General features: G+C 33.7%; 1 protein-coding gene across 1 annotated transcript in view; it reads left to right on the top strand.

The window, feature by feature from the left end:
* Window positions 1-13,621, top strand: part of LOC133185623 (transcription factor CP2-like) — a 486,219-nt gene extending 472,598 nt beyond the window's left edge. The window contains exon 16 of the mRNA XM_061320938.1: window positions 13,411-13,621. Coding sequence (XP_061176922.1) covers window positions 13,411-13,457 — 47 coding nt within the window. The 3' untranslated portion in view covers window positions 13,458-13,621. The remainder of the gene's footprint in view (window positions 1-13,410) is intronic.
* Window positions 13,622-14,738: the final 1,117 nt, after the last annotated feature.

Genomic DNA, 14,738 nt, shown 5'->3' with positions numbered 1-14,738 from the left:
GCCGAAGTGTGGCATTTCCGGTAAAAATGAAATGCCTTACGCATATTTTCAGACATAGATCTATCATACCTGACTGTTGCATGTAGAGCCATTCATGAGAAAATTTCCAGACAACCCGACCTTTCAAAAATCATTAAATCGACAATATCTCCGGACCGGAAGTGACGTCATCAAAACAGAACAAAATGCATAAGGTTCAACTGATATTACATAAGTCCTGAAAGTTTCATGGAAATCCATCGAGCCATTTTCGAGAAATCGCGTGCACAATATCGGTACGAAAAAAAAAGAATAATGACAAAAACTAGAGCGAGCTCGTTGCAAAGCAACGAATAGGTCTTCCGTTGGAGCTGCAGAAGGAAGAAGTGACCTTGAGTCAATGTCATGCCACATTCTAAAGTTATACATGTAAGCAATCTTGTAAGGGGAAGCAACTTACAATATTTCGCTAGGAAAAACTGTAAAGGAATGTACGTGACCTTGAACATTCCAAATGACCTTGCGTCATGCCATGACACACTCTCGCCATAAAACCCAATCTGTGTGTTACCGACTTGAAAAGTTCACAGTGACACATGTTCTTTTAGTCCATACATTTAGTCAAAACATCTTATCCTTAGTAACCTTGAACTTGAGTCAAGGCCATGTCACACTCTGCATGATACCAGCAATGTTTCACTAGTAGAAATACGGTAGCGAAATTACAGTTTCTCTGTCAGTGACCTTGACTCAACCAAATGACCTTGCATCAAGGCCATAACACACACTGGTTAAGAGCAATCCCAATCTGTGGGTTTCTGAATGGTTAAGTTCAGCCATGTTTTTTCAGACCATACAGCGAGTCGGAATAATTTGTTAGGTTCAACACAATGATTTAAAAATTCATTGAGAATGTTTTATGTCCAGTTTGGATAAGTAGTAAAAGGTGGAGATCGGTCCTTTGGATGAGACCGTATAAGGTCTCGTGTCGGGGTAAGTGCTAGCATAAAAAGGATCTCTCATGCTATAAATTTTGAATTTACCTGGTGGCGGTAAATACAAAATTTACAACATGACATGTAAATTTTGTATTTACTGACAACCGGTAAGTAAAAAATGAACAACATAACAGATCCATGGCACTTGATTCTACCTCTGATTTCAAAAGGTTTGCACTGCTCCTGATTTGTATTGTTTGAATGGTCTTTTAAGCTTGAATGCTTGTGGACAGGACCCCCACCCCCAATATATACCCTGGGTCCAAGAATATTTTTATTCGTCTTTTTCCATAAATTAATCTTCTAGTACACATTTTCAATGTATTCCATATGAAAAATCCAAAAATAACGTAGAATTAACATTTAATTAAAAAATCATACCCGCGGTATTATGAAATAGAGAAGGTAAGTCACTTCCTTTTGTTAACACTGGACCCCTCTTGGATATCAGGCCTAAAATATCATATACCTACCACATGTCACCAAAATGTTATTATATTTTGTTTCGGTAGATATTTTTTGTCTTTAATCGTGCTATTTAATTGCCTATGCATTCCAAAATAATCCGAGTATTTGTCATCAAACGTAAAAAATGTAAGATTTGGAAATGTCAAAGTAGAAATTATACGGAAGTGATGCAGAAACAACACCTAACGGGTAATTCTCGAGTTCCGAGTGTTACAGAATTAAGGGAAAAGCCAGAGGTCTACGGAAAAGTTCGGGAAAATTTTGATAAAGAAGTCGAAATCGATTCATTAGAATTTAAATTTTGCTGCCGATTTTCCAGATGAGTTAGGGTACATGTAGTCATCAATATTCTTTTTAAAGGATTTTATCACTCAAACCAAATAGTGTTTTAAAAACGCTTTCTAACTGCACTTAACCAGTTTGTACAATTTTCCTGTTGTTTTTCATACTCACAAAACAATTGTTTATAACATGTCTGCAGCATGCAATTATTTGTATTGATCAAATTACACCAATATTCCAGAATTCGAAGTTTTCTTTGAACATACGTTGGGCATCTACCAAATTCGAAATAAACCATTAAGTTATTTGTAGATTTTCGAAGCGACATAATTTTCTTCAAAAAGTTAATATGTACTTGCTCAACATGTGGGGCTTTAGGAAATCCCCACGTCTCACATCCATAATGAAGAACAGAACCTACATACGTATCGAATAAAGAGAGTGTAGTCTCCAAATTTAGATACATGAAAGATTATAATGGAATATTTGTATACAACTGCGTGGCTTTCTTAGAACCAAATAAGTATTTGTTAGAAAAATTAAATAATTATTTAGATGTTTAAGATTTGTTACATATTTGTAAGAACCACTTTATTTACAAAAAAAGTTTCATCCTTTTATGGACGCCGTGATATCTTTAATAGGCTGCTTAATTACTATTCGGATATACAGTGGAGCCTCATTTATCCAGACGCTTTGGTTCCCAGTCAATTTGTCCGGATAAGTGAAGCGTCCGGATACCTGAATTGCCTTGATTATAGATATATGGCCTTTCATACCATTGGTAATAGTAAAGAATGTTGCTTTATATGTTTAAATACTTTAATATAAGTTAGTACTTATCGATACTTGTTTAAATAAATAAAAAAGTACATGTGTCACTGGAAAAAACGTGTTTATATGGTCACATTACGCAGTACAGTTAAGGTGCCAAATGGAAATTTTTTAGATAGAAAATACATTCTTTACAAGGATGGGCGATTCTTTTTAGGATTTTACTATTATCGGATAAATGCAATGTGTGTGAAAACTACATGTTGAGGACGATTGGATTTCTTATTTAGACTTGTCACGTGAGGTGGCAGTCACGTGATTTTAGCAAATATACCTGAAGTATTGAGGTTATCTATAAATTCTAATATTGCAAGGGCATAACCAAGTTAAAAATCTAAGTTTAACATATAATTATTTTCAACACTCTTTGTAGTTTGTGAAAAGTGCTGCGAACCTATATAAATTCCACTGTCTAATTGCTAAAATTACATTTGTTAGACCGTATGTTGAATATTTTGCTGGTCAAGTACATTAAATATAGATATAATTAATTCATTTGCAAGATTTCAACAGGTTCGCAGCACTTTTCAAATATCTTCATACTTCTTGAGTTTATGTGTAAAAGCTTGTCATAATTCATTGAGGGCATGCCCTTGCAATATATCGATTTATTACGACCCTTCTATTACCCTTCAATGAATCTGCATACAAATATACGACAGTATCGCTTGTCTAGGGAATGTACGGTAAATATATGAATAAAATCATAAAATAGACATCGCATCATAGTTAATGGCCTCTTATATATCTACAATTTATATTTTATTTAATTACAAAATACATTTTTTATTGTATAAATATAACTTGATCCGCCTCTCACTGCATACAAACTGCATCAAATTTTACGATATGACGTCACATTGACAAGTGCATTGCGATCAGTGAATTGTTGATATATTGCTGTGTGGGATTTAACCAACGACAAAAATGCATGCACTAGTTAGTATTGATGTAGTTTAAAGCTATTCAACAGTTTAAAATAGCAAATCATTTCATTTTGTGGTAATCTGAAGAACTTGTATTTTTGTGTGATGTCATAGTAAGCATTTCCCGTATAAATTAGGCCCCGCCTCCTTACTGCAGCCTTAACTGTGCTGCGTAGTAATTTCTACTTCCCAGTGTCTAATGAATCAACTTCTCCTATATACACATGTGGTAGCGATGGCGGTACTATCGGTAGTCTTATTTAATATTCATGAACGCCCATAAATGCTAAATGTGACATAATCTGCACATGTATACGAACGCTGATCGTAATCATCCAAAGCGAGATCGCATTAACGATTGTGTAATTTTGAAAGATATTTTACAAATTTATCAAATCATAGAATGCGTTTTGCGCACAAAATACTGTGCATAAAAAACTCCGATGTCATGTCTATAAATACATAAAACCATGTTACGACTGTATTCTAACAGTAAAAGAAATATATTTGCCGACTACGAAAAAATTATCCTAGACTTATAAAATTATTTCCCTTAATTAATACGTATCTAAACCATGTTAGAGAAGCGAGAGTCTCATGCGTATCTATCGACCTACAATTAACCTTGCCGCAAGCCATTGATAACAGGTCACAGGTGATCATCTTTTAAAACAAACAGCCATACCAGTGTTTTTACAACAATTCAGACCCAAATCAAGAAATTTGAGCAGACTTGACAGACAAGTTAAAAAATTATCGTCCGGATAAATGAACCAAAATATAACGTAAAAATTCATTTTGCGGTGAAAAAAGACCGTCCAGATACGGAACGCGGAATTTCGGTTAAACGAGACAAAATAACGTTAAAAAATTTCATTCCCATGGAAAATCGTCCGGAAACTAAAGTGTCAGGATATCTGGTGTCCGGATATCTGAAGGTCCACTGTATTGCCATTCAAAGGACTTACACATTTTTTTTAATTTGGATAAAAAGTCCGACAATTTTCAACCTCGTTTGCCTTTATTTTACCGAATCGAATCTTTTTTCCGTATAGTCGAAATGCATGGACGAAGGATGAATAACCGTATGCTGATCAATCAAAACACATCATTGCGATTGTGTATTTAATTTATGGAGACATGTTTTTTTCTGTTTTTCCTTATCTGTGAATTACCCGTTTGCTTTGTACACAAGCATGTGTATTTTGAAAGCTCAGGATGTATTAAGTTTGGGCGCTCTTCCATGTAAAACTGCATGTACTTACAAGCATGTTCCGTATAATCCTGTATATTCTGTTTATTCGACGAAATAAAAGAAATGCATAAGTATATCATTCTGTACAATACAATTATAATTTGGTAGCAAATAATGCAAACTCAGAAGTGATTAATTTAATTTTCGATTTTCCCGAGAATTGAAAACGTCACCTCCACTTACAATTATTTTGCATGTGTACATGCAGTTTAAAACGTGAGACAGAAAAATAAATTGTTGCAAACCTAATGGTTAAGTCGGCAATTAAAATGCATAAAACTTAACATGGATAAATGCACAGGCGGATAAGATAATGATAAAAAATAAGCGTGAAATAGAGTGAAATAAAATAATATTTAAGATTCGAAATGATTTCAAAACAATTTTCCATTAATCGCTACGAGTACACATTGAATTTTAACACTGATATGACCGTGGCTCACTAATCTCTGCGGCCACGTGTGAACGACGAGTGGGTTACAAATTTTAAAGTTAAACACAGAGACAGAGCGGAATGTATACTGTCTGCTGTTAGAAGGCGTGAATTATTGTATGTTTAAAAGTATTATTTTATGTATATATAATTTATTTAATATTAAATGAAAAATTAAATGAAGAAACAAGAGACATTTATACTTTACACAAGTATTAATACTTAATATTTCCATCACTAATTGCAATTATTTGCCGTAGCACCTTTTCAATTACAATTGAAATAGAATACAACACGGGACACGGGATAGAGAAATAATTTTTTTTTTATCGTATTGTTGTGTCGACAGTGACCAGGTCGGTGAAAGCGATTAAAATTCGTAATGATTTTATGCACTAGTGTTTGGAATTAAGATTAAATCAAAGATGAGATTAAGTTATCTTAAAGATTCGATATAAATAAAAAAAAAAACACATAATGTTTCATTTATCGTTGTTTCTACACAATGGATTTGTCTTCTCAGATGTTTGTTTTGTTTACATGGCTTATGACCGCAGGTGGCTGGTACACTGGTGACCTCGGCAACGTGGGATCGCGGGTTGAGTTACATAACTATAAACATCGAGGTGAACATGGAGAACGTAAACTGGTAAAATGCATACAGTTAATCATAATCATTAATTATTCGATGCTTAAAGTTTAATATTACTTATTTAGTTATATAGATACATTTAATTCCTTCCTTTATTTGAAGACGTGTTCCCTTTAAATCTAAATTTAAAAAGAAAAGAAAGTTGTAAAAAATAATTTATGAGTGAACCACAGAACACGTTTAAAACCTTATTTAGAAGAAAATTAGCATTAAATACAGTAGGGTATATAATTTATTGCAAGTTTAAGTTATACACATGAAGAGTTCTGATTTAACTGCCGAATGAAAACGCTTACCTGTTTACGGGACCAGCTTTTAACCTACATATTATGACATATTACCCAATACTCGAACAAGACAACATTTGTATGAGATCAATAAGGTGTTAAAGAACAACTTTAATTCCGAAAGCGATGTCGAAATATTTACTGTTTTTGAGTTATAAAGCGAAAACTTTCTAGGGCTCTAGATCCCTAATTTTAGGGGCCAGCCCCTTTTAAATGATATCAAATGAAAGCTCTTGCTATAATGCACAACTTTTATTCTACATGTTTTAACAAAATATTTTTAGTTTTAAAGATATAACGGAAAATATGTCAAAATTTTTGCTCTTTTCCGCGTTCTAACTTTTGACCCCTCTCTAGCGCCATTTTTAATGCAAAAATCAAAAAACAAAAACCGATGTGCACAACTTCAATGCTTCTTCTTTCAAAGGGTTTTGTGCTCCAATTATTACAGTCTCAGAGCCTTTGTCTGGAAACCAGAGGCATTAAAATTTCAATCAAAGGGGAATAACCCGTTAACAGAAGGTAATTTCTGAATTGTATTACAGTATTCTGAGAGTGTTTTGTAAAGTCTAAAAGTTCTGAAAATTTGAACAAAATCCGTTCAGACATGAGAAAGATATGAAGCATCAAAGTTGGCGTCTAGAAAAAAAAAAAGAATAATCTTAATCATCAGAATCAGTAGAAGGTCTTCCATTGGAAACGGAAGACCTTAATAATAAAAGTGAAAAAGAAATCTAAGAATAACAAGAAGGTCTTCCGCTGAAGACGGAAGGCCTTAATAATAATAACTAGTTATAATTGTAACGGGGACCGTTACAGATGTTCCCCATACATTCCCAAACTCCCTTTTGGTGTCTTATTTCCTGTAACCTTCATTAAATAAGACAAGGAAGTATATTGGTCATTTTTTGCATTTCACGCGCGCGCATGTGCATGCATGTGCAGGATGACCATATCATCCCGTCTATACTATAAATGCAGCTTTATATTCTTAGTATCAAAACATTTCTTAAAAAAATATATAAGTTCCGGCTATATCAAGCATATTGGTCATCTTAGCATTGCCCGCACGCGCACCTGCATGCATATTCATAATGACCATGCCATTTTGTCTACAACTAAAATGTCTGTTTATTCTTAGTATCAAAGTTTTTCATTAAAAAATATAAAAGTTACGGCCATATTAAGTATATTGGTCATTTAACACATCTTACGCGCACGCATGTGCATGCATGTGCATAATGGCCACATCATCTTGTCTACACTTTTAATATATCTGTATATTCTTAATATCAAAGCTTTTCATCAAAAAATATAAAAATTACGGCTATATTAAGTAAATTGGTCATTTAACACATTGCACTCGCATGCATATGCATGCATGTGCATGATGACCATGTCGTTTTGTCTACACTTTTAATATATATAAATATTTTGAGTATCAAAGCATTTCATCAAAAAGTATCAAAGTTATGACTATATCAAGTAAATTGGTCATTTTAAGCTTTGCGCGTGCGCACACGTGCATGCATGTGCTGACCATGTCGTCTTGTTAACACTTTTAATATATCCTTATATTCTGAGTATCAAAGCATTTCATCAAAAAATATAAAAGTTACAGCTATATCAAGTATATTGGTCATTTTACGCATTGCACGCGCACGCACACGCACGTTTTATATAGTTTTTGAGAAAACGCGTCCACAAAATATGGGAGGAAAAATAAGAATAACAATAATAATAAGAAGAAGAAACAGTAGAATCACTATAAGGTCTTCCGTGAAGACGGAAGACCTTAACTAGACCTTTTTTGTCGTTCAACAAAAACGGAGGGCTTTTCGACCCCTAAAAAATAACTATTATTGTTTTTTTCTTAAAGAAGTTCTTTGGGATCCCTACTGAACTGGAAACTTAACGAGTATAAATGTCCATCAAGGACTATTCAAAGAGACATATCTCTGTCATGACTATTTAAAAATTAACAAAAAGTACTGTACTTCAATCCACTTAAACTCCTACAAGGGGTCCAAAAGTGACCCCACGGACCATAATTTTTATGTTATACTCTTAATACAGAACCCGAAACTGAAAGCTGTATAAAATTTGGTTAAGAAATAAAAAAGTTACAGGGAAAAGTCTGTTTTCAGGCTTGGCCCCTTGAAATCCCTTATTTTCCCGGATTTCAATTGCAAAACCTAATCAGGTCGGAACAATGTCACATCCATTCTATACTCTGAATTTCACAAAAAAGTCTTGTTTACTTTAAAAGAAAACGTGAAATGCGTGATTTCAAATTTGATAAAATCTTCCATAGACAATTTTCAAAGACAAATAAAACAAGAAGTACTTTTTGTATGTGTACCAAAATTAAATCCTGTAGAGAACATAAGCTTACCAATAGCCATGCAAAGGGAGATAACTCCTACTTTGTATTTATTTTAACAAATACAAATTACGTAACTTTGATCCTCTAAAACATCTATAAGGGGTCAAAAAATGACCCCACTGACCATAAGTTTTAAATTCAACTCTTAATGCTGAAAACAGAACCGAAAACGGTTAAAAAATTAATTAAGAAATTAAAAAGCTTACAGGGAAAAGTGTGTTTTCAGCTTTGGCCCCTAGATATCCCATATTAACCTGAATTTTCCTTTCTAAACCTAATCAGGTCGGTTACAGTCAATCGATACTCTGAATTTCACAAGAATATCTTGTTTACTATTAGAGAAAACGTTATTGGCGTTCAACAAAAACGGAGGGCTTTTCGACGTCTTAGATCTCAAGGACCTTAAAGAGCGATAACTCCAAAAAATGAAAAACATTAGACCTTTTTTTTTGTCGTTCAACAAAAACGGAGGGCTTTTAGACTCCTAAAAAATTTTGGAACTTAAAGAGAGATTAATCTTACATTATGAAAAATTTATAGTGTTCTTAAACCAAAAAGTTCTTTGGGATTCCTACTGAACTGGAAACTTAACGAGTATAAAAGTCCATCAAGAGTTATTCAAAGAGACATAACTCTGTCATGACTATTTAAAAATTAACAAAAAGTACTGTACTTCAATCCACTTAAACTCCTACAAGGGGTCCAAAAGTGACCCCACGGACCATAATTTTTATGTTATACTCTTAATGCTGAACCCAAAACCAAAAACGGTTTAAAATTTGGTTAAGAAATAAAAAAAATAGTTACAGGGAAAAGTCTGTTTTCAGGTTTGGCCCCTTGAAATCATTTATTTTCCCGAATTTCAATTTCAAAACCTAATCAGGTCGGAACAATGTCACAGCCATTCTATATTCTGAATTTCACAAGAATATTTTGTTTACTTTTAGAGAAAACGTGAAATGCGTGATATTAAATTTAACAAAGAAACTCCCAGAGACAATTTTCAAAGACTAATAAAACCGGAAGTACTTTTCGTATGTGTACCAAAATTGAAACCTTTAGAGTACATAAGCGTACTAACAACTATGCAAAGGGAGATAACTCTTACTTTATATTTATTTTAACAAATACAAATTACTTTTTTTAGTCTTCAGAAACTCCTATAAGGGGTCCAAAGGTAACCCCACGGACCATAATTTTTACGTTGTAGGGGCCAGCCTAAGCGCATAGGGTTCAAGTGATGTTACATAAGTCCTGAAATTTTCATTAAAAAAAAATCTATCGAGCCATTCTTGAAAAATTACATGCACAAAATCTTTAAGAAAAAACAATAATAATTAAAGTAATTAGAGCAGAGTTTGACCGGAAGCGACGTCAATAAAAGAAAAATGAGTTAAGATGTCTCCAGTGACTTTAATCTTTCAATTTAGAGTCCAAACCTACATGATCAGCTATTTCTGCCTCTTTCGAGTTTGACCGGAAGTGATGTCGATGGCGAAAAATTTGGTTGGACGCTTCCGGTGACATAAATCACCCAATAATATATCGATTATGGCAAATATATGCATTTTAGCTCTTCTGAGCCAAAGGCTCAAAGAGCTAAAGCTATGGCCATTTGTGCGGTGTGCGTAAACTTTTTAGAATATGGGCCATAACTCAAGAACCCCTTACCAATTATTGTCAATGTTGTCACAGGGTATCCTTGGCCCAAGGGCTCCCGTTTGTACTAAAACTAGGGTTGTGACCCTTAAACAAGGGGAGATAATTAGGAAAATAGGAACAAAAGTACTGGTTGCTAAAAAATCTTCTTCTCAAGAACCACTGGACAGATTATCACCAAACTTACATAAAAAGATGAGGATATGTTGTAGATTAAAAATTGCTTGGGGATTTACCCTGGGGCAAAGGGCGTGGTCTCAAGGTCACTTCAAATTTGACCAAAAATTACATTTTATTAAAATGTTGATATTTTGCTAGCTATAAGGACTAGGATCATCAAATCTTGTCAGTTGATGCATTTAAGGACCTCATATCATGTTGACTCAAAAGTAGGTCAAGGTGACCTACTATTTAAATTTTGCAGCCATTCTTTTTCAAAATGATTTAGAGGCATATTTTGAACAATTTAAGACCTATGATCATCAAACTTTGTCAGTTGATGTATCTTGGGTTCTGGAAGTACGTCGTCTAAAAAGTAGGTCACCTTGACCTACTTTTTGAATTTTATGGCTAATCTTTTTCAAAACAATTAAGGTCATTCATTTGAATACTGAGAGGTTTAGAATCATTAAATCCTGTAAGATGATGAATCTTGGAGCCATAAAACATATTTATCAAAAAGTAGGTCACAGTGACCTACTTTTTGAACTTTGCATGCATTCGATTTCAAAGCGTTTTAGAGGCATAATTTGGACATTTTAAGGCCTATGATCATAAAACTTTGTAAGTGGATGTATCTTTGGTCCTCAAAAAACGTCAACTGAAAAGTAGGTCACCATTACCTACTTTTCAATTTAAAGACTATAATTAGATATTTCAGGTACTAATTGGCTTAGAATCATCAAACTTTGTCAGTTGATGCATCTTGGGTCTTCGGAGTAGGTCGACTGAAAAGAAGGTCACCGTGACCTACTTTTGAAAATTTATGGCTTTAATTAAATATTTCAGGTACTAATTGGCTTAGAATCATCAAACTTTGTCAGTTGATGCATCTTGGGTCCGCAGAGTTAGTTGACTGAAAAGGAGTTCACTGTGACCTATTTTTGAAATTTTATGGCTTTATTTAAATATATCAGGTACTTATTGGCTTAGAATCATCAAACTTTGTCAGTTGATGCATCTTGGGTCCTCAAAGTATGTCATCTAAAAAGTAGGTCACTGTGAACTACTTTTGAAATTTTATGGTTATAATTTTAAAAATATTTTGGGTATTAATTGGCTTAGAATCATCAATCTTAGTTAATGCCTCTTGGGTCCTCAGAGAATGACAAGTGATAAGTAGGTCACCATGACCAACTCTCAGGTACTTATTGGCTTAGAATCATCTTGGGTTCTCAGAGTGTTTCATCTAAAATGTAGGTCATGATGACCTACCTTTGGAATTTCAAGGCTTTATCTGAATTTACAGGATACTTAGAGGCTTCAAATAGAACTGATAGGTTGTACAGTTTATCAGAAGAGCGATTCAAGGCCCTTGGGCCTCTTGTTTATTACTGCCTGTTCTGTCAGAAGTGACACCAATAGATGACATTTGATGATCTAACTAGCTTCCACTCGTTATACTGAAAAACTTTGCTTCAATAATGTATTACAAATTCTCAATAGAATTTGAAATATTGAGAAAAAAATTTTGGCACCTCTAGATCCTTTATTTATTTATTTTTTTGTTAATATCATATGAAAGATTGTTTAGTTTTGCACATATTTTGTTCTAAATGATTTAACAAATTATTTACAGGTAAACAGATATTGTAGAAAAAAGTGTTGATAAATTTGAAATTCTTGATATGCCTTTTTTTGGACCATAGCGAGCGCCGACATGCGCCATTTCCGGTAAATTTAAAATCCATTAAGCACATCTACATACATGGCTCTACCATACCTGAAAGTTTCAAGTTTCTATCTAAAGCCTTGTTGAGAAAAAAACCTGGACAAAATGACCTTCAAATATAAAAAACGACGATATCCCTGGACCGGAAGTACGTCATCAAAACGGAAAGAAAGCGCATATGGCTCAAGTGATGTTACATTAGTCCTGAAGGTTTCATAGGAATTCATCGAGCCGTTTTTGAGAAATCGCGTACACAAGATCTGTAAGGAAAAAAAACAATTATAACTAGAGCAAAGCTCGTTGCTGGAGCAGCATGCAAGTCTTCCGTCCAATTCAGGGGAGAAAATGAAGGACAGAAATGCAAACTAGTATTAAAAAGAACACAGTTATTAAGAACATTCGACTCGTACTAATGTGAGACGTCTCCAGGGACTTTTTTTCATTCAATAAAAAGGAGATATGTAGAAAAGGAGCCACTGGTAACTACTTCGGGTTTGACCGGAAGTGACGTCGATCGAGGAAAAATAAAGTCGGACGTCTCCAATGACTTCAAAAATTCAATTTGGTGCCAATATCTACAAAAATAAGCCTTTTCTGTCACTTCCGGTTTGATCGGAAGTGACGTCGATCGACAAAATATTAGGTCGGAGGCTTACGGTGACTCAAATCACGCAATGTCGACATAATATATAATGAATTAAAAATATAACAATTTTAACCCCAAGTTTGTCTATTTAATACTTTTATTTTGAAATAATGAGTATTCTCTGAGGAAACTGATTTTTTGAGAGGGGGGGGGGGTCAAAGGTACATCCTTGTGCACATTAAAGTAAATCCTTTTTAGTCAATGTTTTATCAAACATATTTTATCATATTATTATCAAATATGATACATAAATATATGCTAAAATTTTCAGCATTGTTTGCACATTAATTTTAATAAAATGAATTGAGCATGATTTTACCAGACAACCCTCCTATATGGAACAATTTGTAGTAGTTTCCCCTTATAATATTGTTGGTTATGTGCAGATACCCGATGGGTGTTATCATAATGTCACGAGGGAGCGTGGGTCTTTGCAATGTTCTTCAGTCTTAACTCGATGGGCGGAGTTTATCGAAAAGTGTGAGTTGTGTACAGATAACCACACTTTTAACAAAAGAAATCAAACCAATACTATTGTACAATTAAAGGATAACAATAGTTTAATAATTAATTTGATATCATTCATGGTTGATACAGCGTACTCCGCTGAAAATGGAAGACTAGTTCATTAACTACATCTGGGTTGAAATAGCAAAAGCAAAAGAAATTTTTGACAGATATATGACTACAAAATTTACAAATTTTTCTTTACAGCAGACTCATCTGACCAATACAAGGTGTTACTGAAATCAATTTCCTGACCATATCTACATCCACTGATCTCACAGCAGTTGTTTTACTGGTGTAAAAGGCATGTTCTAAAAGAGGACAAAAATCATTCAAGATTTGCCATACTTCTTGTTAGTATCTTCATATCACAATTTTTCAGACATTCTGCATACTAACTACAGGAGTTTATGAGGAGTGGATTGTTTTCAAAAATTACACTGTCACTTATGGTATACACAATTTACTCCACAGTGTGGTGAAGGAATATTTGACCAAACATTTTTATGCTCATCTGTTGTGACAATAGATTTGGTTTGGCACTGCTTCTTTAATCCTACAAGCCCTTTCACTGCCATGTTTTTTTTTATTATTTTTTTAAGATATTGAGAGAGAGAGAGAGTAAAAATAGATTGTAGACAAACATATTATGTAAATCTTTACTACTTTCATTTAAACATCTTCAGATATTTCATATAAAATCAAGTAAGTACGAGGGTCATTCAAAAAATATGTAAACAATATCGCTCTTCATGATATTAATTATTTTTACAAGATTTATGTTCAGCACATTTTCAAGTACAAAATATTTATTTTGTCGTGTAAAGTTCATTCCATTTGATTAAATGGAACTCGTTACTTAGTTTTGAATTCAACATGTTTTGTTACCACGGAGCAGTCTTAACTACATTGTAACGTCAAAAACAACGTTCTGAAAGTTACTCACAATTACTCTTCCTCGTCATGTTTGACACGGTATGTAGTGCCTTATTAACTCATTAAAAAGGTCTCCATAATACTTGACACATAGTTTGCTAAAAATTATTAAAGTAGCCCACGAGGGTTGTTAGAAAAGTTCGCGGACACCTTGATTTAAGGAAAATATATTGTAAACTTTGAAGAATGACGTATGTCTAATTGAATTCTTATCTTTTGTTTATTAGTATGTAAAAGATCATGTCCATTTACAAACATTTTGAAAATATACTTCGATTTTTACTGCGCGGTCATCGGATTCACGGAGCTATCACTTGACGTTTTATGACGGTAGGTGACGTGACAATCTGATTCCAGACCTGTGAAGATTTTTCACAGTTGTAAATATCTTTCATATCTATAGACTTTTCCTGTCCTTTTCTGACTTAAAAATTAAATAAGTATATCAAGACATGTTATATATTTTTTAATGTCTTTTGTGGCGTATCGGATATTAGTGAGATCTTTAAAACAATGTCTACGCAGTTCAGCGATCAGTTATGAGAAACAATGCAAAATCCATTGGCGCAACGTCCATGCGATGAGCAGGATATCGGGGT

This window comes from Saccostrea echinata, unplaced genomic scaffold (genome assembly GCF_033153115.1).
Source record: "Saccostrea echinata isolate AGI-Se365-2 ecotype Australia unplaced genomic scaffold, CSIRO_AGI_Sech_v1 ptg000001l, whole genome shotgun sequence".
In the NCBI taxonomy this organism is placed as follows: Eukaryota; Metazoa; Mollusca; class Bivalvia; order Ostreida; family Ostreidae; genus Saccostrea; species Saccostrea echinata.
The sequence above is the reverse complement of the archived record's forward strand: the minus strand, read 5'-3'. Positions and strand labels throughout refer to the sequence as shown.